Raw genomic sequence first — 27,815 nt, forward strand, 5'->3', positions numbered from 1 at the left:
ATCTACAACCAGAGCAGGTTGCTCAAAGTCCCTTCCAGTCTCACCTGGCATGGTTCCAGGATGGAGCATCTGCCCCCTCCCTGGGCAACCTGGGCCAGGCTCTCACTGCCCTCAGTGCCAAACATTTCTTCCCTCTCTCCAGTCTGAATCTCCCTCTTTTAGCTCAAACCATCAGCCCTTGTTCTGTCACAAGAGGCCCTGCTCAAAAGTCTGTCCCCAGCTCTCTCCTTGGCCCCTTTAAGCACTGCCAGGCCCCACTTCTGGTTTCCCCTTTTCCTGTTGGTTCCCCACTTGACAGCTCTGGTCTGAACCCCACAGCCCAGGGACAAGGCACAGGAAGGTGCTGCCCTTCATTCCTCTTGCATTTGGCTGCCCTGAGGACACTCAGGTCTCCCTCTGCACCCAGGGAAATATTCCCCTGAAGTCGACCCCACTGAAGGCAGGAAGCAAAGGAATCATTTAGGTTGGAAAAGAGTCTTGAGACCATCACATGCCATGGCCTGAGGGTAGCATCCCCACGGTGACAGTTGCTGGCAATTCAGTCGTGCCTGGAGAGGCTGAAGCACAGCCCAGAGGATGAACACAAAGTTCCCAAAGCTGGGCCACACCTGGTAGGGGACAGGGGAACATCCAACCAGTATCTGGTGCCCACCACCTGCCCTCCTGCTCTGTGATGGGGCTGAGCCAGAGAAGGCTGTGGGCTGAGGGCCAGGAAGGCCTCTGGGCTCAGCATGGAGCTCTGAGATCCATGAACCCAGAATGATGAGCCCATGGGACAGGGAACTGCCACTCCTCCCAAAGTGGGGCAGAGGACCCAGGGGTCCCAGATGCCTTTTCATGCTCCTCACCTGCCCTCACCCCAAAACACCAGAGTGTTTCACCCCTCCCAAACACCTCATGCCCATGGCCTGGCACTGCTGCTGCCTGCTTCTCCCAGCCTCATGGGAGCATGCTCCAGGGGAACTTCCTTTGGACAGAGGTCCCCAGGCATCTGGGCTCCCATCCCTTCCCTCAGCCAGTCTGCTCCTCACTGTGGTGCTGCAGAGGATGCAGGTGTTGGGGCCATGGCAGAGGAGGGGGCACATGGACAGGGACACTCAGAGCTTTGCTGAGGGAGTTTATTATCATGGCAGAGACATGGGCCAGGGCTCCCAGGGGATCAGGTGCGGTCATCCAGGGATGATCCTCATGCTGCTGGAGAGGCACAGGACAAGGATGTCACCAGCAGTTCCAGTCCTGAGAGACCCTCAGTGTCAGCTGGGGCATGAGAGGAGCCTTGTCCCCACTGTGTCTCTTTGCAGAGCCCAGGGGAAGGAGAAGGCAATTGGAGCCCTCAGTATACCCAGGAGAGGCTTTGGCTCTCCTGAGATCCAGATGTCACCAGAGCCCTGGGGCCCTCTTAAATCTCCCAGAGCCCTGCCCAGTCCTCACTGTGACTGTGGGGGCCTGTGTGGCACCAGAGCCCCTTGCTGGCCCACACAGTGACCCTCTGGGTCTGTAGAGCCCCACTGAGCTCATGCAAAGGCACAGGGCCAGCTCTGTCCTGTGCATGCTGGGATAGAGATCAGGGACAGTGCCCTCTCTTTCCCTCTCCCACACCCAAGGTCTGCCCAGCCCAGAGGGCTCAGGGATCCCCAGGGCCCAGGATCCTTTGTGGGGCTAGAGATGAACTGGTGCTGCTCACCTAGACAGCAGCAGCTTTAATGGCTTTGGCAGCCTCTAGCAGCTCTACCAGATCATCAAGCACAGGCAGCTGGGGAGAAAGGGAGGTTAGGGACAAGTCTGGCTGCACTGGCATGTACTGGGAGAATGGGGGAAGCAATGGAGTCCCTGGGGAAGTTGCCTCTGGGGTAGATGAGCTTGGATGGGGGTGCACAGAGAGCAGTGAGAGTCCTGGGCAGGGGCCCACCTGGTGTGTGGTGGCCTACTGGGGTATCCTCGGCTGCGCTGGGTTGTGCTGGGATGGATGGGATTGTGCTAGTCTGAAGCTAGCTAGAATGTTTAGGTGAGAAGGACTGGATCACAGGCTGTGGAAGGAAAACAATGGTGATGTCTACTTCACTCAGAGGCTTGCTGAGATGTATAAAAACCAGAATCAAAATACAGATAAGGCACTTCTGCTGGGGAACTGCCTGAGCTGCATTTCTCTCTCCAGCCTCTCTCTGCCATTCATCCACTTTGCATCCTACCCCTCCAGCCAAACCTCCATTCTGCCCTGGGACTGGGGTAAGGTTGAGAGGGGTAAGGAGAAGGTGAAGGGGCAGTTGGGAGCCCCTCCTAGGGACTCAGGTTTCTGGGAGGGGAGTTGTGTTTCTGTATTACCTTTTGCCTTGTATAGTTCTGTCTACAACTGTACATGCTGCAAAGATCTGCTTGTATATTGTGCTGAGCTGTAAACAGAAGCTTCATTCAATTTCCAGAGCCGGCTGAGTCTAGTCTGGGTGACTTCCAAAGTGGGGGAGGGGGAACACCCAAACCATCACAGGAATGCAAAGGGGTTCCTGGGGAATGGCTCCTCCCTGGGAAAGCACTGGGCTGCAGAGGAGTTCTCTGGAGTCACAGTGCCATGTACTGGGGTGTACTGGAGCACACTGGAATGCTCTGGAGTGTTGTGGCCATGGGAAGGGAGGATCTGCGGCCAGCAGAACTCATGCTACCTGCCTTGGCACTGTCCACTGCCCTGACTTTGAGTATGTTCACCTGCAGGGAGACATCACTGGACATAGGGATACCTCCAAGTCCCAGCAAGACATGGGAGGACCAAAATGCCCTCCAGTTGTCCAGACTGGATGCCCTCCAAGTCCACCTCACTGCTCAGATCCAACTCAGAATTTTCCTCAGTATCATCCAGGAGTGCCTACGGAGGGAGAGCAAAGGGGTGAGCTGGAGTGGACCTCAGTGGAGTTCCAGTGAAGTCTGGAGTCTGAAGGAGAATCTCTCTTCTGCTCCCCTCAGCCTCATTCCTCCAAGTTCTCCAGGGATGCCTCTTCATGAACCCACCAGGGGTAGGCATGAAGATAGGAACAGCACCTCAGAGAGGATGGGGTTGCAGAAGGGGGTCCCAAAGAGAGGGCACAGGGGGGGATTAGTGGATCCCAAGGGACTGGGCTGGAGGCATTGAAGGGACAGGACTGTGGGATGCAAGAGAAGGGAAAAAGAATTCCAGATAAGGGCACATGGGGACTTCAAGAGCAGTAGTCAGTGGGAGCAGAAGGAAGAGGAGTGCAAAGGATAAAATCAAGGGGACTGAGATAGTGTTTGGGAGGGGCCATGGCAGGAAGAGAATTTTGGACCACTGCTGCAATGGACAGGATGGAAGGCAAAGGGCTGAGGGGCAGAAATCTGTTGGAAGATCTGTAAATATTAACTGCACTCCAGAGCTGCATCCAGAGAGCTCTGCCTATATGCTTTAATACCTATGGATACTGAGGCTGCTGGACAGGAACAGCAGGGAAGGTACTGGGGAAGGAGCTGTCCTGCTCCCATTCTGGGGGACTCTGAGGCACTTCCATGAAGCTGACAGCATCTGTTTCCTTCAGCTGTGATGGCCTCACCACGATGCTTCATCTGCCCACAGAGATGTGGCAAAGCTGGAAATGCTGCCAGGTCAGGACTCCCCTCTGTTCATCCTAAGCCCAGACACCTCCATCCCTAACAGACTGGCAGCACTCAGCTGAGACACACCTCCAAAGCAGCACAGTCCCCAGGATAGGGATGAAACAGAGCCTAGAGCGGAGGTCCTGGGCCTGTTCCCCACCCTTAGTGCCATGGAATCCCATCTGAGATTCCCCTGAGACCCCTCCAAGACTGCCTCTGGAATTGTCTGTGTTCTCCTCAACATACCTTTGAGATGCCCCAAAAGCTTCTCAAGATCCTCACAGGAGTCCTCCCTGAACTAGCCACATGGCTGCAGCCCTGGCCCCGGGGAAGCAATGCCCCCAAAAGCAGCCTCTGGGGGAAGAAATGGCAAATGAAAAGGAGCAAAAGACAGCACTTTATTAGAGTTGGGATTTTCATTATCACTGGGATGAGGCTTTCCTTTAACTTCTAGGAAACCCTAAGTGTTGGGGAGCAAACAGCCAACTCCCAGCCCAGCTGCAGCAGTGGCACCAGCTGTGGCAACTCAGCACTCTAATTATTCTCCGCAGCACTAACTGGTGCTGAAAAGGGGAGGGAGCTGTTTGTGTCTGAGAAAAGCAGGTGAAAAGAGGCAATTTCAGTTCAATCTGCTGCAAAAGGTCCCCCAGGGGGCTCAGGTTTACCCTGAAAATGCTGTGAGCTTTGTATTTCTGTGTCACTTGGTGTGGGCTGGTCACAGGCATGGATTCGAATGTGCTGGGTGAGGTTGGACCGGTGAACATAGCTCTTGCCACAGCTGGCACAGGTGAAGGGTTTCTGACCTGTGTGAACATGGCGGTGATAGGTGAGATGAGATCTGCGGGAGAAGCTCTTACCACAGTCACCACAGACATGAGGCTTCTCACTTGTGTGAACATGGCGGTGCTGGGTGAGATTAGATTTGCAGCTGAAGCTCTTACCACAGTCCCCACAGCCATACGGCCTCTCACCAGTGTGAATACGGCGGTGCTGGGTGAGGTTGAAGTTGGAACTGAAGCTTGCCCCACACTCCACACAGCAGTAAGGCTCCTTGTGGGTGTGGATAAAATGGTGCTTGATGAGGTTACACTTCCTGGTGAAGCTCTTGCCACACTTGGCACACTGGTAGGGCTGTTCACCAGTGTGGATACGGTGGTGCTGAGTGAGGCTGCGTCTGGAGTGGAAGTTCTTTCCACACTCAGCACACTGGTAGGGCTGTTCACCAGTGTGGGTGTGGCAGTGCCTGCTCAGGTCGGACCTGTTTTTGTAGCTCTTGCCACAGCTGGCACAGAAGAAGAGTTTCTCACCAGTGTGGGTGTGGCAGTGCCTGCTCAGGTCGGACCTGGTTTTGTAGCTCTTGCCACAGCTGGCACAGATGAAGGGTTTCTCACCAGTGTGGGTGTGGCAGTGCCTGGTCAGGTTGCATCTGTTTTTGTAGCTCTTTCCACAGCTGGCACAGGTGAAGGGTTTCTCACCTGTGTGCACACGGCAGTGCTGGGCTAAGATGAACCTGCGGGTGAAGCTCTTACCACAGTCACCACAGACATGAGGCCTCTCATCAGTGTGCACACGGCGGTGCTGGGCTAAAGTGGACCTGCAGGTGAAGCTCTTCCCGCAGTCAGCACACTGGAATGGCTTTCCCCCTGTTCTGGTTTGGTGGTTCTGGGTGAGACTGAATTTGGAGCTGCAGCCCTTGCCACAGTCAGCACAGCCATGTGGCCTCTCACCCCTGTGGGTCCGCCTGTGCTGCACCAAGGCCGAGTGGTTGCTGAAGCTCTGCAGGCACTTTTTGCAGCTGCTGGTGATGACCTCAGGATCTGGCAGCTTCTCCTCGCTGCTGCACAGCCCATGGCCCTCAGAGAAGTGGTTGCAGAGCTGCTGGCTGTGGTCAGAGCTGCCACTGAGGCTCTTGCTGCTATCACTGCAGTTGCACAACCGCTCACTGGCGTGGACATGGCAGTGCTGGAGGAAGTGAGAGATGTGGCTGAAGGTCTTGTCACAGCTGGTGCAGGCAAACAGCTTCTTGCCAGTGTGCACATGCCAGTGGGCGATGAGGGTCTTGCTCCAACAGAAGCTCTTGCCACAGCCGGCACAGCGGTACGGCTTCTCACCGGTGTGGGCACGGCGGTGCTGGAACAGGTGGCAGCTGACGCTGAAGCTCTTGCCGCACTCGCTGCAGCTGAAGGGTTTCTCACCAGCACGGACCTGCCAGTGAGCAGTGAGCATCGAGTCCCCCTGGAAACTCTTGCCACAGTCACTGCAGGCATGAGGCCTCTCACCGGTGTGGACACGGCGGTGCTGGAGGAAACACAAGCTGTGCCGGAAGCTCTTGCTGCACTCGCTGCAGGCAAAGGGCTTCTTCCCGGTGTGGCTGTGCCAGTGGGCGATGAGGGTCAGGCTGCGAGTGAAGCTCTTGCTGCAGCCACCACAGGTGTACAGCTGCTTCCTTCTGTGGACCCTGTGGTGCTGGCTGAGCTTGGAGCTGAGGCTGAAGCTGTGCCCACAGTCACCACAGACAAAGGGCTGGGCACTGGGGTGGGGGCAGTGAGACTTCGCCACCTCCAAGCTGGGTGGGAAGCTCTGCCCACACTTGGGGCACTGAGTTGGCCGCTCCAGTGGCACAGAGGGGGCAGATGTGGCTCTGCACTCCTCCTCTGTATCCTCCTCCTCTTCTTCATCCTCCTCCTCCACTTCATTCTCCTCTTCTTCCACATCATCCTCTTCATCTCCCTCATACTCACTGTCATCCTCCTCCTCATGTAGTTCATCCTCCAGGGCCTCCTGATCTATGTCTTCATTACCTTCTTCCTCAAGGCTGTGCTTTGTCTCCTCCAAATTATTCTTCAAATGGTTCTCCTCCAGGATTTCATCTGTGCCCTTCTGGGCAGCCATGCTGCTGGGGGGGGGGCACCCCTGTGCCCTCAGGTAAGGACTTGGGCCAAAGTGCCTGAGAAGAGAAGGAAGGACACTGTGTGTGACTTCCTGCAATGGAGGGGTCAGATTCCCAGTTCCTCTGCTGAGTCCTCTGGACCCCATGTTACATACCCACCCCAAACCCCCTGCCCCAGACGTGAAATTGACCCCAAACTACCTGGCGGGCAGGCAGCTGAGCCCACAGATTCCCAGCACAACCAAGGACTCTTACAGCCCCAAGGGGGGTGAGATGTGGTGTGGAGGAGGGTATGAAGGGGACTGGGAGGTGTCCAGAACTCAGTGTGTGGCTGTGAGAAGAGGAGGCAGTGGCAACCAGCTCAGCTCTTTTGCCTTCTTTTCCCCTTCTTTTCAGGTGCCAAGGAGCTACCTGCTCCACAGCTCCTGAAGAGAGGAGGAGGGGCAGCAGGCTTGGACTGCCTACGTGCCCGAGTGCAGTGATGTAGCAGAGGGAGAGGTTGCAGCAGAAACCACATGACAACCACAGAGAAGGTGGCATGTGGCTGTGAGGAGAGGAGGCAGCAGCTGCCTGCTCCTGACAGGGGGAAAAAACACCAAAAAGAAGCTGGGGAGGACAGGGTGGTACCAAAAGCCATGGGTACTGCTCGGGCAAAGGCTCGCAGAAAAACAGTGGGCACCCAAACAGAGGCCTCACACAAGCAGGCAGATGTTCAGGCAGCTGGCTGCAGTGAGTACTGGAGCCTGGCCCTTTGTGTGAGAATTCTCCCGCTAGCAGGATATGAGCTGGTAAACATGAGCACTCGTGCTGAGAAGTGTCCTTGGGCCGTCTTGGGCTCAGGAAACCAAGCTGTAAACAATGAGCACCACACACACAGCTGCAGGGGGCTGAGCCTGCCAGCCTGCAGGGGTGGACACTGCAGATTGTTTTGATACAGGGTGACCTATCTGTACCTTACACATAACTCTGAGCCAATCTGTACTGTCCACTTGTGCCAACCCCAAACTAATAGTGCACACCACTTCCAAGTAGTATATAAGCCACTGTACTGCCTTAATAAAGCGTACAGCACAGCTTGCAGCTGGCTGATTGTGAGTTGACTCGTTAGTGCTCTGATCTCCCCTCTGCCAGCTTCCAGGCCGCAGATGGGCGCCCGAACATTGCCATTGGACCACCCTATCACTGTGCAGCTACGGGTTTGAGGCCTGCATCCCGGACCATTGAGAGGCCTCCAGGCCACAGTCGAGAGAGCACTGGGCCCAGCCGCTAGGCTGCTGGGGCCCTGAGAAGGGGCTGATACGTTGCTCCACCTTGTTGCAGTAAGGAAGTCGACTTAGGAGGGAAAGATCAGATGCTAAGTGCCTCCTGGTGGGGAAAGCTGTTTCAGGTCACCCTGGACACCAGGAAAGTCATTTCAGCTCACCCGAGGAGCAGGTCGGGAAAGCCGTAAATTCGCACTGCCATAAAGACAGGCAGCTCCTTCTGGGGTCGCTGCTGTACAGCCACACAGCTCCCTCCAGGGAAGACACCATCAAAGCCGGATAAATGGCTATGGATAAAGAGGTGGCACTGACTCTCCTCTTGAACTTCTTGGAAAAGCAGGGAGCATTGATAGGAAAGAAAAAGTTGGTCTCTTTGGGCACATATGGATTCATGAGAGGACACTTTCAAACCCCGGACTCCTTTTTTGACAAGTTAGAATGGCACCGATGTGGCAATGATATTTGGGACAAGGCTACTGATGGAGACAAACTGGCCAAGAAGTTAAAATCACCGTGGCACGATGTCACAAACTGCTTACAAAAATATAAAATGGAGCAGGACATTGCCGCTATGGCTGCAATACGGCTCGGTGACAGACTAAATGCTCAGGGGGAGAGAGCGGTACAGGCGCTGGCTATGACCACGACCCCTTTGTTCTCGGACCTACAACCATCCCTGGGTATGGTGGTACCTCTGACAAGCCATCCTGACATCCCCGCCGCCCTGGTATAGCCAACAGCACCCCCGCTACCGGCCCCGCCGCCCTTGGATGCTCTGACTTTGCTGTCGCCGCCCTTAGGCGCTGCGATTTCCCCACCACCACCCTTTGATGCTGCTCTGCCACTTCCTGCCATGGATCCTGGCATGGCTGTCCCATCTGCCCCACTGGCCATAGTGGTCCCGCCTTTGGCTGCTGACACAATGGGTGGTCCGTCCTCCTGGCCCCAACAACAGCCACCTGTCATTAATATGGACACTAGCGACTCCTCACATTCCGACAATGATGAAGTCAATAGGACAGCAGGAGCAGGGAGGTCATTCTGCCCCTGTACTCTGCACTGGTTAGACCACACCTTGAGTACTGTGTTCAGTTCTGGGCCCCCCAGTTTAAGAGGGACATCGAGATGCTTGAGCGTGTCCAGAGAAGGGCAATGAAGCTCGTGAGAGACCTCGAGCACAAGCCCTACAAGGAGAGGCTGAGGGAGCTGGGATGGTTTAGTCTGGAGAAGAGGAGGCTCAGGGGTGACCTTATTGCTGTCTACAACTATCTAAAGGGTGGTTGTGGCCAGGAGGAGGTTGCTCTCTTCTCTCAGGTGGCCAGCACCAGAATGAGAGGACACAGCCTCAGGCTGCGCAAGGGGAAATTTAGGCTCGAGGTGAGGAGAAAGTTTTTCACTGAGAGAGTCATTAGATACAGGAATGGGCTGCCTGGGGAGGTGGTGGAGTCGCCGTCCCTGGAGCTGTTCAAGGGTTATGTATAGGGACCCCAAGACAGGAGTATGGAGGGGTCTGGACTCAGTGATTTACATGAGACGAGGGTATATGTGCGTCTCTAGCCAAGCAGGTCCCTTACGGGTTCCTTTGCGCTGGATCAAGGCTACACCTGGGAGCAGCAGTAACATCAAACTCCCGCCAAGTCAACCGGAGGGGCAGGGACAACAACCACAGCCTTAGGGGATGCTGACTCTGCCAATCAAGGCCGGCACACACGCACTCTCCTGTGATGGTGAGGATTGTCTGAACTTTCGGTTTTTGAACACATGACATACTGTCGCTTGCGAGAAAAGGTTTTAGGGTGGCTAGCTAAACTTGGGTTGTTAGCTTGCCAGGCTAACACTACTAGTAGAAGCTCTAACAGATTTATTCTCTTTCTGACTTTAGCATTATTGATTGCACCTGTGTCATTTACACTTGTGTCAAACACAGACCATGTAAGATCAAGCCCAGGTTGCTCTAAAGATAAAAAAAAAGGGGGGGAGAATTCTCCCGCTAGCAGGACATGAGCTGGTAAACATGAGAACTCGTGCTGAGAAGTGTCCTTGGGCCGTCCTGGGCTCAGGAAACCAAGCTGTAAGCAATAAGCACCCCCTACACAGCTGCAGGGGACTGAGCCTGCCAGTCTGCAGGGGTGAGACACCGCAGATTGTTTTGATACAGGGCGACCTATCTGTACCTTACACATAACACTGAGCCAATCTGTACTTGTGCCAACCCCAAACTAATCGTGCACGCCTCTTCCAAGAAGTATGTAAGTCACTGTACTGCCTTAATAAAACATGCTGTACTGCTTGCAGCTGGCTGATTGTGAGTCGACTCGTTAGTGCCCCGATCTCGCCTCCGCCGGCTTCCAGTCCGCAGACTTGCTCTGGAGGATGGCAGGGACAAGACCGTGTTAGGTGTGAGCAGATCAGAGACCTGATGGACATGGTGGCTAAACTAAAAGAAGAGATGGAAAGACTAACAACTGTAAGAGATTGTGAAAGGGAAATTGACTCTTTCCATAATCTAATCCCTACAAAACCTGAACTGGGGTCCCCTCTTAGTGGAGCAGTGTCACAGAGGGGTATTCTGCCACCTACGCCAATTGTGGCGGAGAGGAGAAATTAATTGGTGTGAGATAATATTCTATAAAAATATTGACTTATTAACTTCAATATTCTGAACTCTCCCCACCCCCAACCACTGTATTTTAATATTAAAAGGGTCCTAGACAGTTATGAAAGACATTCTAGGATTAATATCCAACCATAACTTATCAATAACTAGCAAACAAATCAAACTATAAATAGAGAGAGGAGCTTCCCTGCAGCTTAATGTTGCTTGGGGTCTATATACTATTTGCCCAGCAGGCAGGCTGAAAGCTCTTTCTGCTCTATGGCAGGAGGCAATAGAAATTACAGAGGCCTTAAAGCATTTACTCACAATTCTGATTAATCAATAATCACCCTCCAGGGCTACGTTGCAGCCTATACAAGTGTCCAATTCTTCAGGGTCTCTGCCTGTGGACTTTGAGGCTGGAATCCTCTGGCTTCAGGGGAAATAGTCTTTGACCTTGTGCTGTTGGTTTCTTCTGGATGCTCTGTCCAGGGATTCTTAAGCATGACCTTCAGGTGCAGAGGCAGGATGCTGTGCTGTCTCAGCAAGATGGAACGCTTGTTACTCAGGCCAATTGGGTGCAGACAACTGGGTCTGCTCCTGGCAACTTGTGGCAGTGGCGCACACCAGGTAATCATAAGGCAGCGGCGTGCAGTAGGGTGCATGGCTGCACGGGAGTCTGAGCTCCATAAAGGCAGGCGATACAGGATCTGGTCCTGGTAACTCACCAGTGGCGTGCAAGTGTGCACAGCTGGCTGGGAAACTATGGGAGATCCTGTCTCCGTAATAACAGCAAAGCAATTAGGCATGCAGGCACAAGCAAGAAGCTGCGCTGGTGAGTCTAAGCCTAAGAATGAGCAAGTGAGTGTGAGCAATGCAGGGGAGTCCCAGCACGTTGTTTACCTGTGTACCCCTATTTAATAAATGTGGGCCGAGATTAATGGCCCTTTGGACACTAGAATGACCAATCAGGTTTTGGCAGTCAGCCAAACCTTACCATAATAGGCAAAAGCCACAGGCCTGGACTTTCCAAATATGGGAATCACATGGGCCTTACACCAGGCAGGCACGAGCTGGGTGTGGGGGGGCTTACACAAACATGTTTACAATCATATTATACAACATAGACCCTGGGCAGGCCAGAGTTTATGGCACCAGGTCCATTGTACCCCTTTAATGCATTTAATGTGTTTACCTCTGGTTTGGGCAGAAAAACACGTCCAGGCAAGGCAAGGCATAAACAAGCCTATTTTCAGGCCTACAGGCCCTCCACACCAAGCAGGGGGACTGATACCCTCCCATCAGCAAGTCTCTCAGCCTCCATCTAGTAACCCACATGAGCAGGGCCAATGGCAACAGGTCTCCACCCGACAGAGACAATGCAAATGGAGCAGGTGCACTACTTTAAGAAGCACTCTGCCTACAGTGCACTTGCAGAGTAGGTATGAGACTGCAGGAGGAACAGGTCAGCAGCAAGGAGGAGGACTCAGAAAGCCCAGAAACTGCACCAAAGGCAGGTTGCCTCAGGCCAGCCATCAAAACCCATCCTGAAATGAAACCTCCACAGGTCATGTTACAGGAGACTCCCTAACGAAGGGAGCAGAAGGCCCAATCTGCAGACCAAACCCACTTCATAGAGAGGTCTGCTGCCTCCCTGGTGCCCAGCTAAGGGACATTGGAGGTAAAATTCCCAACCTGGTGGGTCCTTCAGACTACTGCCTACTTCTGGTCTTTCAAGTGGGTAGTGATGATGCAACAGTGAGAGGCTCATGATCAATTAAGAGACTTCAGGACCTTAGGGCAGCTGCTAAAGGGATTAGGAGCTCAAGTTGTGTTCTCCTCTATCCCTCTAACATCAGCAATGCACAAGGGAACATTTAGGAAGAGCCAAAGTGTTGGAGAAATTCTTTTTAGCAGAGCACACAAGAATTGATAAACAATGAGCAACCCGTGCTGGGAATGTCCTTGAATCCATCTTGGGAGTTTAGATAGCAGGCACAGGGTAGCTTCCCCCCACATGCAGCTGCAGGGGGTGGAGTGCAGCTGCAGGTGAGCAGAGTTTAGCCAGCCCCAGAGGCTGACCCTCAGATTGTTATGGTATGCTGACCTATTGATGCCTTACAAGTAACTCTGGACCCTCTGACTGTAACCAATCTTGGTGGAGCAGGCCTATTGCTAGAAGTGCATATAAGTCATTGTATCACGGAAATAAAGTGGATTTGACCATCCAACCATATTGGTGAACAAAGAGTCACCTTCCCATAGCGCTCCACCGAATGTGTTCTCCAACATTTGGCTCCCTGAACAGAGGAATCAGGCGTACACAAGCCGGCTGCAGGTGAGACTGCATTGGGGGCCGGAGGGTTGGCCCAAAGAAGAAGGGTCTGATTATCTTGTGGGATGTTCTCCACATCGGAGAGAGTAAGCATCATTCGGTGCCACTGGGCCGGGTAGCGCTTCCAGAGGGGGCAGTAGTCTGGACGTTCATTCCGGAGTGAACAGCCCGTGTGTGTAAGGCAGGTAAGGCCCACAGTGGATTTGCTGGGGCACTGCGTCTGCTGGCGTATTTATCTCGTGAGAGAAGTTCGCTGGACATTGAGCTCTGAGAGCTGCTGGCCCGGGCGTATGCGCAGGATCATGCGAGTAAAAAGCCTCCTATGATTTTAAAATCCAAAGTGCAGCGGGAGGTCGGAGACGCGCTGTGGGACGCGGTTCTTAGCAACGGAAAAGACTCTGAGTCGACCCGCCAGCTACGTCCCGCCCGGCGGGAGGTGCTCCGCGCGTTACTAAAGGTGAAAGCCGAAAGAAACGTGGTGGCGGTGGTTTTCCTGTTACTTCTCCTGGCCGCGCCAGCTGTTGCAGAGCTCTGACGTGTGCATGGCGCCAGGTTTCTCCTCGGCCCCAGCCCCGAGCGTCCCGAAGAGAGAAAGCTCCGTGCTTCGGTTTTTCGGTCTTGGCAGAGCTGCTTCCGTTACAGGCGTGGCTGGGAAGGTTGCCAGTTCTGTGGCGGAGTTGAAAATGAGCGTGCAGCACAATCCCGGTGGGCACCCATGTCGCCTGCCGTGTGCCCCGCCTCCGCCCTCCTTCCCTGCTGGAGCCGCGCCCGGTAACCCGATTGTAGCCACTTTGACCGCAGGGACATTGGCAAGAGTCATGTTAGAACGTATCCATGGCAGGGAGCGATACGCGGTTTGCAACAAGGTTGCTGGCGATTTGCCTTTATAGTACCATCTGTGAGTGAGGTTGAACCTGCGAGCCGCTATGAGTACACAGCTTTGCTGCAACGCATGAAGAATTCACCTACTCTCTGCCGCTTGTTCGTTGCAGAAGCATTGCAAGCCCCCCGAAAAGAACTGGGCATGTGCAATTGTTTATCACTATGTGAATGACTTTGTTTTCTGTCTGTCCCCGCTGATGCGTCTTAGTCTCCGGGAGACATCTCGTCGTGTTTCAGCTCTGTGGGCTGGGCGCATAGGACACTAGAGGACCTTTTTAATTGGTCTAGCTGGAGCGCTAGGAGAGACTCGCTTGGGACTGAGTTAAAATTTGCTCGAATGCGCCCCCGACCGGCACCCATAATGGTGGCTGCCCGTAGCGACCTGCCGGCAGCCAGCTACAAACGCTTCTCAGCTTGAAAAAGTTTTTGGACCTGCCGCGCGGAGGGCGGCTGCCTGCCGCTGTGTGTACTGTGTCGAATCTGCCGCTGTAGCCCGCGCGTCCCCGCGGATGGCTGCATGCGATACAGGACACCGACTTTTCGTTTTCAGCCGGTAAGAGACGCTACTGAAGGTACAGAGGAACAAACAGTAAAGAGAGAACGGACCGATGGCAGACGCGACTGCACCGGACGGCTCGGGACCCTCCCTTTCCCATGGCTCGGCAGAACAGTCTTCAGACCCGCCCATCTCCAACAGACTGCATCACGGAGTTCCCCCCTCGCGAGTCTTCAACGGCTGGGGGATTGAGGGAGATGCTGAGGGGGTCGGTGGGGTGGGAAGAATTTGTGGGTTTCCTTGAGTCGTTTCAGAGTTTGGTCCATTTGTGTTTGTATGGCTACAGGGGGATTGGCAATTCGATAGCTCACAGCTTAACCTCTGCTTTTTTTCTCTCTCTCTGTCTTGAAGAGTCTGAGAGGACAGACGGCAGTTTGGACGTTTTCAGAGTAGATTTCATATTGTGTAATAAGGATTGATAGTGGGAGAGGGAAGAATGGAAACAGCGAGTGGTGGCTGACCTGAAACAGCTGGGGGTTGGGCAAGATGGAGGGCTGAGGACAAAAGCGGCGCTGCGGCTGCTAGCCTCCTCCCCCTCCTCCCCCCCCACTTGCCACCTGTGGAGGGCCCGCGGGGTCCCGTTCCCCCCCCCCCCCCCTCATTGTTTCTTTTACTGATTTTCTTTTCTGCCGGAGTTATCTCCTCTTACGGATTTTTTTTTCCCCTGCTAGGAGGCAGCGAAGCCTCGGAATTGTTTTGACAATGCCAGATGTGAGGAGAGAGCTCTTCACTGAGAGACTGATTGGATACTGGAATGGGCTCTGCGGGGAGGTGGTAGAATTGCCGTCCCTGGGGCCCTGGAGCTGTTCAAGGCAAGATTGGACGTGGCACTTGGTGCCATGATCTAGCATTGAGCCCCGTGGTATAAGGTTGGACTTGTTGATCTATGAGGTCTCTTCCAACCTTGATGGTACTGTGCTACTGTGATACTATGCTACTGAAGACAGATGTCAGAAAGTTTATGGAAATGATAGCAAAGTATGACGAGGATGACTAAGGACCATTTTTACCCCTGTTACAGGCATGGACACGCACAGATGTATTTTTTAGCCACCTGATAGTGAAGGTTTGCACTCGAAATGATAGCTAATAGTTCCTGGCCATGGTATTTACCATCGCCTTACTGGTTAATTCCTTCTACAGACTACGCAGCAATGACTTTTGCCCCCCTGCTCAGTGGCAAAAAGAAAAAGAGGGAGATTGCTAGGACATAGCAGAGATGCCAGTGCCACTGACCATGGGTGGAAACTTATACAGACACGGAAGGCACCAAGCAGGACAGACTAGCACACTTATTACGACGAACTCAGATGCATTGCCTCTCACAGCAAAGGGTGTAGGCACTGAGATCCACATTGCAAGTCACTAACCAGATTCTGGACTAGGAGCAGGGAATGATAGAGCTTGTAGGCTAAGGCCAGTCAGCTCCTTCCCCCAATAACAGATAAAGACAGGACTAGTATAGAAGTTTACAGGAACAGCTGCTAATTGCATGAACTGAGTCTTGTGACAATTCTGACTTTTCCTTTTTCTGAGAATACCATGGGATTGGTGGTCCCCATCCACAAGAAGGGTCGGATGGAGGAACCTGGGAACTACAGACCCGTCAGCCTGACCTCAGTGCCAGGGAAACTGATGGAGCAGGTTCTCTTGGGGCCAATAACTGCGCACCTGAGGGATGGCAAAGATCTCAGGTCCAGCCAGCATGGGTTTAGGAAGGGCAGATCCTGCCTTTCTAACCTGATCTCCTTCTATGATCAGGTGACCCGCTTGGTGGATGTGGGGAGGCCTGTGGACGTAGTCTATCTGGACTTCAGCAAGGCCTTTGACACTGTCCCCCACAGCAAACTGCTGGCTAAGCTGTCAGCCCGCGGCTTGGATGGTAACACTCTGTGCTGGGTTAGGAACTGGCTGGAGGGCCGGACCCAGAGAGTGGTGGTGAATGGTGCCACATCCAGCTGGCGGCCAGTCACTAGTGGTGTCCCTCAGGGATCAGTGCTGGGCCCCATCCTCTTTAACATCTTCATAGATGATCTGGATGAGGGCATCGAGTCAGTCATCAGCAAGTTTGCAGATGACACTAAGCTGGGGGCAGAAGTGACTGAGCTGGAGGGCAGAAGGGCTCTGCAGCGGGACCTTGACCGCCTGGACAGATGGGCAGAGGCCAATGGGATGGGGTTCAATAGCTCAAAGTGCAGGGTGCTGCACTTTGGCCACAACAACCCCATGCAGAGATACAGGCTGGGGTCGGAGTGGCTGGAAAGCAGCCAGACAGAGAGGGATCTGGGGGTACTGATTGATACCCGCCTGAACATGAGCCAGCAGTGTGCCCAGGTGGCCAAGAGGGCCAGTGGCATCCTGGCCTGCATCAGGAATGGTGTGGTCAGCAGGAGCAGGGAGGTCATTCTGCCCCTGTACTCTGCACTGGTCAGACCACACCTCGAGTACTGCGTTCAGTTCTGGGCCCCCCAGTTTAGGAGGGACATCGAAATGCTTGAGCGTGTCCAGAGAAGGGCGACGAGGCTGGTGAGAGACCTCGAGCACAAGCCCTACGAGGAGAGGCTGAGGGAGCTGGGGTTGTTTAGCCTGGAGAAGAGGAGGCTCAGGGGTGACCTTATTGCTGTCTACAACTACCTGAAGGGTGGTTGTGGCCAGGAGGAGGTTGCTCTCTTCTCTCAGGTGGCCAGCTCCAGAACAAGAGGACACAGCCTCAGGCTGCGCCAGGGGAGATTTAGGCTCGAGGTGAGGAGAAAGTTCTTCACTGAGAGAGTCATTGGGCACTGGAATGGGCTGCCCGGGGAGGTGGTGGAGTCGTCGTCCCTGGGGCAGTTCAAGGCAAGGTTGGATGTGGCACTTGGTGCCATGGTCTAGCCTTGGGCACTGTGGTAAAGGGTTGGACTTGATGATCTGTGAGGTCTCTTCCAACCTTGGTGATACTGTGATACTGTGATCTTCTTGGATTTTCTTTGCTTTTTCTTGAATTTCCTATAGCTGATAGATTCTTGGAGTAAGATAAGTTAAGACTAAGGGTTTGTAGTTTTGGGAACTTAGGACATAAGTATGTTATGGGATGTTTTTCTTGGGTACATTTAGGCATTATTGAAAAGGGGAAAATGGGTTAGAGGACAGTAGGATAGCAGAAGAAATCTTTTCTTTTCTCGAGATTTTTCTAATCACAGCATACAGACCAGGCCAGTGGATCTGCTAGCCTAGGCAATGGATATGTCTGCATTTGTTCTTGTATCTGCTTGTGTTTGACCATTTATCTTCACAGGCCTTGATGAAGACCAACCTGATTATGACCAACCTGTTTTTTCCTAAAGTGAGCAAAAGTCTTGCTCAGATGGCAGAACTGTGAAAGGACTTGAAAGAAGCACTGACATGATGATTGTATTTGTATGGATCTTTAAGGTTTGGACCACAGCTAACGAATTTGGGTATTCTCACGAGTTTTCAGTGATTGGGGTTTAACGGAATAGGTTCAGTTTAACAGCTTTGTAAAGGCCAAGGCCCACTCAAATTGGCATAAGATGGCAATGTGACTTTTTTCTCTTGCAAGGGCCCTGCAAGAGGTAAAAAAAACCACTGCCCTAAATTCTAAAAGCAGATGAAGAACTGTGGGAAAAGGCCTAAGTAGAATAGCCTGAAAGCAACATCTAGGGCATATCTTTGTATTGTATTTAGAGGTTTGTAGTTCTTAAGCACAATAGTCAGACACAGCTCATAGCTAAGGAGTGTAATGAGAACATGGAGTGAATCCAGAACTGTGGGAGTCTGAGAAGAATACTTGACAGCTGAGTGATCTGCGAGTCTGCAGCGTCGACTGCCACCCAGAGCCAGCGAAGACATGGCACACCTGCACTCTCCTGTGACTGTGATGTTCCTCTGGACTCTTGGGTTTTTGAATGAATGACTTAATGTCACTTGCAGAAATAGCTTTTGGGATTGTCAGCTAAGCTTGGGTTGTTAGCTTGCCAGACTAATGCTACTGATGAAAGCTCTAACAGGTTTATTCCTTTTTGATTTTAGCACTGTTGATTTGTAGCTGCACCATTCACCCCTGTGTTAAACAGCCTATGTAAGTTGAAAGACCAGCCCAGGTTGCTCAAAAGAAAAAGAGGGAATTGTTGGAGAAATTCTTGTTAGCACAGCACACAAGAATTGATAAACAATGAGCAACCCGTGCTGGGAATGTCCTTGAATCCATCTTGGGAGTTTAGATAGCAGGCACAGGGTATCTTTCCCCCACATGCAGCTGCAGGTGGGCAGAGTTTAGCCAGCCCCAGAGGCTGACCCTCAGATTGTTATGGTATGCTGACCTATTGATGCCTTACAAGTAACTCTGGACCCTCTGACTGTAACCAATCTTGGTGGAGCAGGCCTATTGCTAGAAGTGCATATAAGTCATTGTATCACGGAAATAAAGTGGATTTGACCATCTAACCATACTGGTGAACAAAGAGTCACCTTCCCATAGCGCTCCACTGAAAGTGTTCTCCAACACCAAAGAGCTCAATTCATGGCTCCAGGGCTGGTGTCATCAACAGGAGTTTGGATTCTACAACCATGGCTCAGTGTACAAGGCACCAGAGCAGCAAACAACTAATGGGATGCACTTGTCCCAGGGGGGGAAAAGGATCCTGGGGCAGGAATTGGCAGGGCTCATTGATAGGGCTTTAAACCAGATTGGAAGGGGGAAGGGGTTAAGAGTCTCCTGCTGGCTGGTGACAATGGGGCAGCTCACCAGAGGCAGAGGGACGGAGAGCTAATGAGGGCCCTCAACTTGCTGCCCTGAAGCAAGCCAGGGATGATGCACCAGGACAATCTGAGCCAGCCCAGCTGAATTGCCTCTATGCAAATGCACAGAGCTTGGGCAACAAACAGGATGAATTAAGGGCTGCTGGGATGCCATGACATAGTGGTGTGGTGGAGGGGCAGTAGCCTCAAAACTGAGGCCTCTCTATGCCTCTACATGCCTGGACATGTTCTTCTGCCAGGGACCTATGGCAGTAAACAGGTTGTGTAACACACACACCCAGTCCGTGTACCCCTGGGGTCCGCCCAGGTAATCCCCTATTGGGGAAACAGCTACTGCCTATTAAGGTAAGGTTTGGGCTTACTGCCAGCCTGATTGGTCACTTTGGATGTCCAAAAGAGCCATGAATCTCAGCTCAGAGTCTATAAAGAGGGGTGTAAAGGAGCACTACATGTTCAGAAATTTCAGAGCATTCAGAGGATCAAGCTCAGATCTCTGATCCACATAGCAGCACCCTGCTGCCCTAACCTGCTTGCATGGCCTAGACACAGGATCAGGCCTCACTTGCAAACAAAACTGAGGCTCAGCCCTCTTGCATTGATCTGAAGGCGCAGTTCAGCTGTCTGCAAACCCTTTGAGAAGCAGAGCGCCTGCACGCCTGCACTCCATACATATATGGGGAGCCGAGAGCCCCTGCCTAAGCCTAGAGCAGCCATACACACTGGCTGCTATCCTGCATTTATCTATGGAGCTCAAGTCTCCCTGCAGTCTGGCATATACTGCCTGCCAGCTGTCCTGTAAGCCTGGAAAATTCTAGGCCCAGCAGACCCCTTCCAGATAGTCTGCAAACCTACAAACACAGCCTGCTAGCTCTACAGACGACAAATCCTTCTCCTGCACATCCTGCCAGCTGACCATCCCTGGACACGCACGGCATCCAGAAGAAGCAGCACCAAGGCAGAGACCACTACACTCCAGGAGAGAAGGTCAGAGAAATCCTGTTTACCCCAGAGACTGAGAACACTTATCATCCCCCTGCAAGCCGGGACAGATTCCAGCTTCACCAAGACCCGAACACTGGGCACACTGTGACACAGTCCCGGGAGGGTGATTAATGATTAATAATTAAGAGCAACATATTTAAGCAAGCTTTAATTCCTTTGTAATATAAGTTACCTCTGTCTTAAGAGCAGACACAGTTTCAGCCCTTGCTGGGCAAACAGTAGAGTTGTTAAGAGGCATTAAGCCTAAGGGAATCTTTCTCTCTGTCTATAGTTGTTGATAATTTGATGTTTCCATTTAATAATCCAATCCCTGTAAATATATCCCAGCTGTTTTCATAACCTTGCACGTACAAACTTGACTACATAGTGGTTGGGGTGGTACAAATTTGTAAATATTACTTTTAATAAATAATTTTATAAAAATTTAATACCACCTCAAATTAATTTCTCACCTCCCCCTAACAGGGGAGGAATAAGAGAAACCCCTCCATGACAAGTGGCTGTTACTGAAACACGGTGGCATGATTGCCATGACTGGAATCTAGGGAGAGATGGGTACAAGCTCCTTAGGAAGGATAGTCAGGGAAGGAGAGGAGGAGGCATTGTCCTCTTTATCAGTGACCAGCTGGAATCAGTGGAGCAAGGAGCTCCTGGACACACAGTCACACTAAAAGAAACTCTACAAGGAGTGGAAGAAAGGGCAGCTGGAATGGGGGGGATATAAGGAAGCTGCCCCAGCAGCCAGAGATCTGCTTAGGAAAGCCAAGGCACAGTTGGGATTGAATCCAGCCAGGGAAGTCAAAGGGAACACCAAGAATTTCTACAGGGATATTAATGGCAAAAAGAAGCCTAGGGAAGGCTGGGCCCCTCAGAAAGGAAACAGGTGAGATGGTCACAAGCAATGTGGAAAAGCCTGAGGTTCTCAATGACTTTCTTACCTCAGTCCTCACTGCAAAGGCTTCCAGCCACACTCCTGGAGCCATGGAAGATAATGGCAGGGGCTGGAAGGAATTGCTGCCCATTGTAAGTGAAGATCAGGTTCATGATCACCTGGAGAACATGAAAGTGTTCAAGTCTGTGGGACCTGATGGGATATACCCACGGGTGCTGAGAGAACTGGCAGATGAGGCTGCTAAACCCCTCTTCATTCTATTCCAAAAGGCCTGGCAGTCTGGTGCAGTCCCCACTGACTGGAAAAGGGGAAACAGAACTCCCTTTTTCAAAAAGGATAGGAAGGAGGAGCCAGGGATCTCCAGGCCAGGCAGTCTCACCTCTGTGTCCAGTAAGATCATGGAGCAGATCCTCCTGGAGGCACTACTGAGACAGGAGAATAGTGAAGAGGTGATTGGCTACAATCAGCATGGCTGCTCCAAGGGCAAATCCTGCCTGACAAACCTGGTGGCCTTCTATGAACAGGTCACAACATCCATAGATGAGGGCCAAGTAACTGATGGCATTGACCTGGCCCTGAGCAAGGACTTTGACACTGTCCCATATCACATCCTGGTCTCCAAGCTGGTGACACATGGGTTTGATGGGTGGACCACTGGATGGATAAAGAACTGGCTTGATGGCCACACCCAAAGAGTGGCTGTCAAGGGGTCCAGGGCCAAGTGCAGAGCAATGTCAAGTGGAGTTGTTCAACATTTCTGTGGGTGCCATGGACAGAGGCATTGAATGCAGCCTCAGCAGGTTTGCTGCCCACACCAAGCTGCGTGGAGCAGCAGACACACTGGAGGGCAGGAACCCATCCAGAGAAACCTGGACAGGCTGCAGAGGTGGGCACAAGCCAACCTCAGGAGGTTCAACAAGATCAAGGGCAGGGTCCTGCAGCTGGGTCAAGGCAATCCCAAGCACAACTACAGGCTGGGAAGTGCCAGGCTGGAAAGTGCCAGGCTGGAGAGCAGCCCTGAGGAGAGAGACTTGGGAGTGCTGGTGGATGAGAAGCTAAACAGGAGCCAGCAGTGTGCACCTGCAGCCCAGAAACCCAACCAGAGCCTGGGCTGCAGCAGCAAAAGTGTGGACAGCAGGGCCAGGGAGGGGATTCTCCCCTTCTGATCTGCTGAGACCCCACCTGGAGTACTGCATCCAGTGCTGGAACCCCTGTGACAAGAGGGATGTGGAGATGCTGGAGTGCATCCAGAGAAGGGACAGGAGGATGCTCAGAGGCTGCAGCAGCCCTGCTGTGAGCACAGACTGAAAGAGTTGGGGCTGTGCAGGATGGAGAAGAGGAGGCTCCCTGGGGACCTTCTTGGGGCCTTCCAGTATCTGAAGAGGGCCTCCAAAAAAGCTGGGGAGGGACTTTTTAGGCTCTCAGGGAGTGCCAGGACTGGGGGGAATGGAGCAAAGCTGGAGGTGGGGAGAGTCAGACCAGACATGAGGAGGAAGTTGTTGAGCATGAGAGTGGTGAGAGCCTGGAATGAGTTGCCCAGGGAGGGGGTAGAGGTCCCATGGCTGGAGGTGTTTAAGGCCAGGCTGGATGAGGCTCCGGCCAGACTGATCTGGGGTAGGGTGTCCTTGCCCATGGCAGCGGGGTTGGAACTGGATGATCCTTGTGGTCCCTTCCAACCCTGACTGATTCGATCATTAGCAGGGCACTGGGGGCTTGCTGCCTCCCCAAAGCTGCAGTCTTTATCCGATGAGCAAGGGCAGATCTGCTAACTCTGACCTTGTCAAGCCTGGAGGCCCAGGGCTGCTGGAGAAAGAAGGACACAGCCCCTGCCAGAGAGCAAAGGGCTCAGAGGAGAGGACTGACCTGCAAAGGACAGCTCACCTCTGGCCAGGGCTCTATGGCAGGTATATTGTGTCTGGCAATTCTAAGGCAGCAGAGATAGGCGAAAACCACAGACTCCAGGCTTACACTTGTTTAATTGGCTACACCACTCTCTAAGGTCATTCCAACTCTCCATCAGCACTTACTGAACTCTCTCCTGTCCATGGCTGGACAAGAGCTGCACCAGTCACACAAGTCTATAAAATCACTGCATTTCATACTATATATCCAACAACACCACCTAAAATAATCAGAATTTATTATGAGAATCACAGAATCAAGCAGGTCGGAAGAGACCTCCAAGCTCATCCAGTCCAACCTAGCACCCAGCCCTAGCCAGTCAACCAGACCATGGCACTAAGTGCCTCATCCAGGCTTTTCTTGAACACCTCCAGGGACGGTGCCTCCACCACCTCCCTGGGCAGCCCATTCCAATGCCAATCACTCTCTCTGCCAACAACTTCCTCCTAACATCCAGCCTATACTTTCCCCGGCACAACTTGAGACTCTGTCCCCTTCTTCTGTTGATGGTTGCCTGGGAGAAGAGGCCAACCCCCACCTGTCTACAATGTCCCTTCAGGTAGTTGTAGACAGCAATGAGGTCGCCCCTGAGCCTCCTCTTCTCCAGGCTGAACAACTCCAGCTCCCTCATTCTCTCCTAATAGTTTATGTTCCAGGCCCCTCACCAGCTTTGTCACCCTTCTCAGGACACGTTCCAGCACCTCAACATCTCTCTTGAATTGAGGGGCCCAGAACTGGACACAGTACTCAAGGTGGTCATTACAAGCTCTGCAAAACTCCTAGAAAACTAATTTGGCAGAGATCTCAGTGAGTTTCTAAGCATAAGAGCCCAACACCCTCCAAAAATGCTTAACAAGGCTAAAAACCACCTGAAGAATTCTCAAAATCTATTCAAAAACTGTTTCAAGCTCTTCAGAAGTCACTGAAATCTGTTCCCAACTGTTCACACTGATCTTAAAGAGATTTGGGGATGTTCTCAGGCCTCTTTCTCTCTTCAGCTCCCTTCACAGCAAGAGAGATTGGCACTGGCTGCCCGAGGAGGTGGTAGAGTCACCATCCCTGGAGGCCTTTCAAAGGAGGCTGCAGCAGGCACTTAGTGCCAGGGTCTGGCTAATGAGAAGGCTCAGGTGAGAGGTTGGACTCGATGACCTCAGAGCTCTTTGCCAACCTGGTTCATTCTGTGGAAAACAGTTGAAAATGTTTTAAACTGCCTGAAAATCACCAAAACGTCCTCAGAGCACTCACAAACTCTGCAGAAGTTAATAAACTCTCCTCAGAGCTTTTCTTTTTTAGATAGTAGCTGAAGAGGAGGCAGCAGTGCCCAGGTGCCCAGGAGAGCCAATGGCATCCTGGGCTGGCTCAGGAGCAGTGTGGGCAGCAGGACAAGGGAGCTGCTTCTGCCCCTGTGCTCAGCACTGCTCAGGCCACACCTTGAGTACTGTGTCCAGTTCTGGGCTCCTCCATTGCAGAGAGATGTGGAGGCACTGGAAGATGTTGAGAGAAGGGCAGCAAGGCTGGGGAGAGGCCTGGAGCACAGCCCTGTGAGGAGAGGCTGAGGGAGCTGGGGGGGTGCAGCCTGGAGAAGAGGACACTCAGGGCAGACCTCATTACTGTCTACAGCTACCTAAAAGGAGGCTGTAGCCAGGTGGGGTTGGGAGTTTCTGCCAGACACCCAGCAACAGAAGAAGGGGACACATCCTCAAGTTGTGCTAGGGCAGGACCTGGCTGGATGTTAGGAGAAAGTTGTTGGCAGAGAGAGTGATTGGCACTGGAATGGGCTGCCCAGGGAGGTGGTGGAGTCGCCGTGCCTGGAGCTGTTCAAGACAAGCCTGGATGGGGACCTTAGTGCCATGGTCTGGCTGCTAGGACAGGGCTGGGTGCTAGGTTGGGCTGGAGGAGCTTGGAGCTCCCTGGCAAACTGATTGGTTCTATTCTACAACTCATTTTGTAGAGACTTTCATCACGTTCTGAGCTGTTTTAAGCCTTTCACACCCTTGACAAAGGCTTCAGTAGGCTTCAAACTGCATTAAAACCATCAGCATCTCTTTCAACTCCTTAAAGGCACCCTAAAAAAACATTCAAACCTCCTACAAGTTCCTAAAACCACCCCAAGAGGCATTAAAACTCCTTTAACAGAGTGCTGGAGAAGTTTTCAGGAGGTTTTCTGTTCTCAGAACTCTTCAAATATGCCTGGAAAGTCACCAAAATGTCTTCAAACCTCCTCTAAACAGCTTCAAAAGTCAACAAATCCCTTCAGAGCTGATCAAAAACTCAGGAGGGCTGCAGGGAGGGATCCTGGGCCTAGGATCAGGATCCCCTGGGGATGAGGGTTTTGTCCTGGGATGGGGACCAGGGAGAGGTCTGGGGGGGGCTGCTGGGGGTATCTGTGGGTTTGGGGAGGCAGGACAGTCTGTGGGGTTGGGGGTTGTGGGACTGGAGGAAGCTCTGTGGGGATCTAGGGGCTGTGGGGTTTGGCTTCAGAGCTCCTGGGGTGCTGCTGGGGGTGTCTGTGGGGTCCAGCAGTGCTCTGTAAGGCTATGGGATGGAGTCTGTGCAGTTATGGGGGGGCTGCAGGGTTATGGGGACGTCAGGGGGGGTCTGGTGGGGGCTGTGGGGTTGGGATTGGGATTCCTTGGGGCACTTGGGGGGAAACCTGTGGCTGGGATTGGAATCCACTGAGGCTGGGGCGGGGTCTGGGGGTCTATAGCATTTGGGCTTTGATGGGGCCTGGCTGACCCAGGCATGCTGGGCAGGGCAGGGCCACCTGGACACTACAGGCCCCTGAGGTGTCTCCATCTCTGTGATGTGTCCCCAACAGGGACACCCACAGAGCGATGGGCAGAGCCCTGCACCCAAGGGCAGGCAGAGGCAATCAATTGCCAAGTGTGGGCACCTCTGCCCAGCAAGGCCCTGCAGCCCCTGGGGCTGCAGCAGCAGGAGGTGCCCACTTGTGTCTCTCAGGCCTTCCTCCTGCCTGCTCTCAGCAGCTTCAGCTCCACTTTGCACACACAAAGCCCCTGGAGGCCAGCCTGGGGCTTGCTGCTGCTGCCTCTGCAGCCTGCAGAGCTCTGCCCCTGCCAGCCACAGCCTGCCCTGTCCTGCTGGGGCCCAGCCTGTGCCCAGCTGCCTGCCTTGGGCCTCTGCACCCTGCCACGATGGCAGCAGGGAGCTCCTGCACCTGCCAGCAGCTGCAGTGCTGACCCCAACCCCCACATCAGCCTCCCCAGGACTCCTGGCAGAGGGCTGGGGGTGCCCACCCTGGGCAGGATGGCAAAGGAGCAGCTCTGGGCAAAGGCAGCCTGAAAAGGGCCTGCAGAGACAGCTGGGACCAGAGCTGCCACCCCCATGGCCACCCCCCACCCAAAACCAACCAAGAGAACACCAATGGAGACATTTGGACATCCCAGGGGTCATTTGGGGATCCAAGGGGATCATTGTGGGGGCCCTGGGGAGAATTTTGAGATGCCAGGAGGGAAACTAAAGAGTCCCTTGAGGCCAGCAGGCAGCAGAGGGGCCAGGGCCAGGCACACAGCGCCAGGGCAGCCCCCGCAGCCCACCCGTGGGCTCCGCTCGCTCACACAGCAGCGGCCACAGGGCGCCTGCAGCTGCCCCGAGCAGCGACAGCGAGCGGCAGAGCGGCACCAGGAGCCCCCCACACGCCCACCCCTCACCGGCCCCACCCGCGCCCACACAGCCGCACACAGCCCTCCCACGGCACCGCACACCCCCACCCTGCACACCTCTGCCGGCCCCACCCGCACCCCACCCGCACAGCTCCCACACCGCCCCCAGCGCCACACACCCACACAGCTCCCCACGGCCTGCCCGCGGCCCCACGCAGCTCCCCACACTCACACCCCCCACACCCGCACACAGCCTCTCACAGCCCCAGCGCTGCCCACTCCCACCCTCACGCCCCTCACCCACACCACAGCCGCACACAGCCTGCCCCACACCCACCCACTGCTGCCGCACAAACCTGCACCCACCCAGCGCACCCACACGCACCCCACGCACCCCAACCCCACGCACCTGGCCCCGGAGCCCCACACGCCCCTCCCGGACCCAGCACACGACCCTCGGCCCCCGGGGGCTCCGCTCCCCCTCAGCCCCACCGCTGCCCTCTCCCCACCTGGCACACGCGGGGGGCGCAGAGCGGAGGCCGAGGCAGAGCTCCGCGCACAGGACGGTGCCGAGCGCCGGCCCCGGCAGGCTCCTGCCGGCCTGGGGAGCTCAGAGCCTGCGGCGCAGATCTCTGCTCTGCCGCTGCCGCAGCCACGTGCGCCAGGGGCGGGAGCGGAGCGCGGGCCGGAGCGGAAGTCCCGCCCCCAGCCGGGCAGCCGCAGCCAATCAGCGCCGCCCAGAGCGCGGCAGCTCCGCCCCCGAGGCACAACGAGGCACTGCCACTGCCGCCCGCGGCCGCCATCTTTGCCGGCAGCAGCTGCTGACCGCGGCAGCAGTGCCGGAGCTGCTGGCGCCCAGCGGCAGCTGCGGGTCGGGAGCTGCGGCGGGGCGGGAGGGGGCTGAGGGGGCCGCGGAGCGCTGGGGGCGGCGGCAGCGGAGCGGGGAAGGGCCTGGGCGGGCCCCGGGGCGTGCTGAGAGCCGGGGTCGGGGAGCTGCTGGCCCCGGGGCTGCGCGGGGCATGCCGGGAGGGGGAGTCCTGAGCCAGCGCAGAGCAGTCTGGGGGCGGGGCAGGGGCAGGGGCAGGGCAGGGGCAGGGCAGGGGCAGGGCAGGGGCAGGGCAGGGCAGGGGCAGGGGCAGGGGCAGGGGCAGGGCAGGGGCAGGGCAGGGCAGGGGCAGGGCAGGGCAGGGGCAGGGGCAGGGCAGGGGCAGGGGCAGGGGCAGGGCACGGACAGGGGCAGGGGCAGGGGCAGGGCAGGCCGGGGCAGGGCAGGGGCAGGGCAGGACAGGGGCAGGGGCAGGGCAGGGCAGGGCAGGGGCAGGGCAGGGCAGGGGCAGGGGCAGGGGCAGGGGCAGGGCAGGGGCAGGGCGGATGCAGGGCAGGGGCAGGGCAGGGGCAGGGCAGGGGCAGGGGCAGGGCAGGGGCAGGGCAGGACAGGGGCAGGGGCAGGGCAGGGCGGGGCAGGGCAGGGGCAGGGGCAGGGCAGGGCAGGGGCAGGGCAGGACAGGGGCAGGGGCAGG

The 27,815-nt window shown here is 54.6% G+C and overlaps 1 protein-coding gene and 1 long non-coding RNA gene across 2 annotated transcripts; both read right to left on the reverse strand.

The window, feature by feature from the left end:
• Positions 1-1,104: 1,104 nt before the first annotated feature.
• LOC135174187 (uncharacterized) lies at positions 1,105-2,023 on the reverse strand. The gene is made up of 2 exons (XR_010301776.1): positions 1,910-2,023; positions 1,105-1,236 (listed from the first exon to the last, which is right to left on the reverse strand). It is a non-coding gene; the product is annotated as an uncharacterized LOC135174187 (long non-coding RNA).
• Positions 2,024-3,993: 1,970 nt separating this feature from the next.
• LOC135174175 (zinc finger protein OZF-like) lies at positions 3,994-6,489 on the reverse strand. The gene is made up of 2 exons (XM_064141404.1): positions 5,578-6,489; positions 3,994-4,857 (listed from the first exon to the last, which is right to left on the reverse strand). The coding sequence occupies exons 1-2, from the start codon at positions 6,487-6,489 to the stop codon at positions 4,222-4,224; spliced, it is 1,548 nt and encodes a 515-aa protein (XP_063997474.1). The 3' UTR covers positions 3,994-4,221.
• Between the last annotated feature and the right edge of the window lie 21,326 nt (positions 6,490-27,815).

Source organism: Pogoniulus pusillus, unplaced genomic scaffold, assembly GCF_015220805.1.
Source record: "Pogoniulus pusillus isolate bPogPus1 unplaced genomic scaffold, bPogPus1.pri scaffold_50_arrow_ctg1, whole genome shotgun sequence".
Classification (NCBI taxonomy): Eukaryota; Metazoa; Chordata; class Aves; order Piciformes; family Lybiidae; genus Pogoniulus; species Pogoniulus pusillus.

Bases quoted from the DNA above. Each gene is read 5' to 3' on its own strand.
- LOC135174175 (XM_064141404.1), bottom strand. From the start codon at position 6,489: ATGGCTGCCCAGAAGGGCACAGATGAAATCCTGGAGGAGAACCATTTG. The intron at 4,858-5,577 runs ATCTCTCACTTC...AGCTACAAAAAC, and splicing joins GTGACAAGACCTTCAGCCAC to AGGTCCGACCTGAGCAGGCA.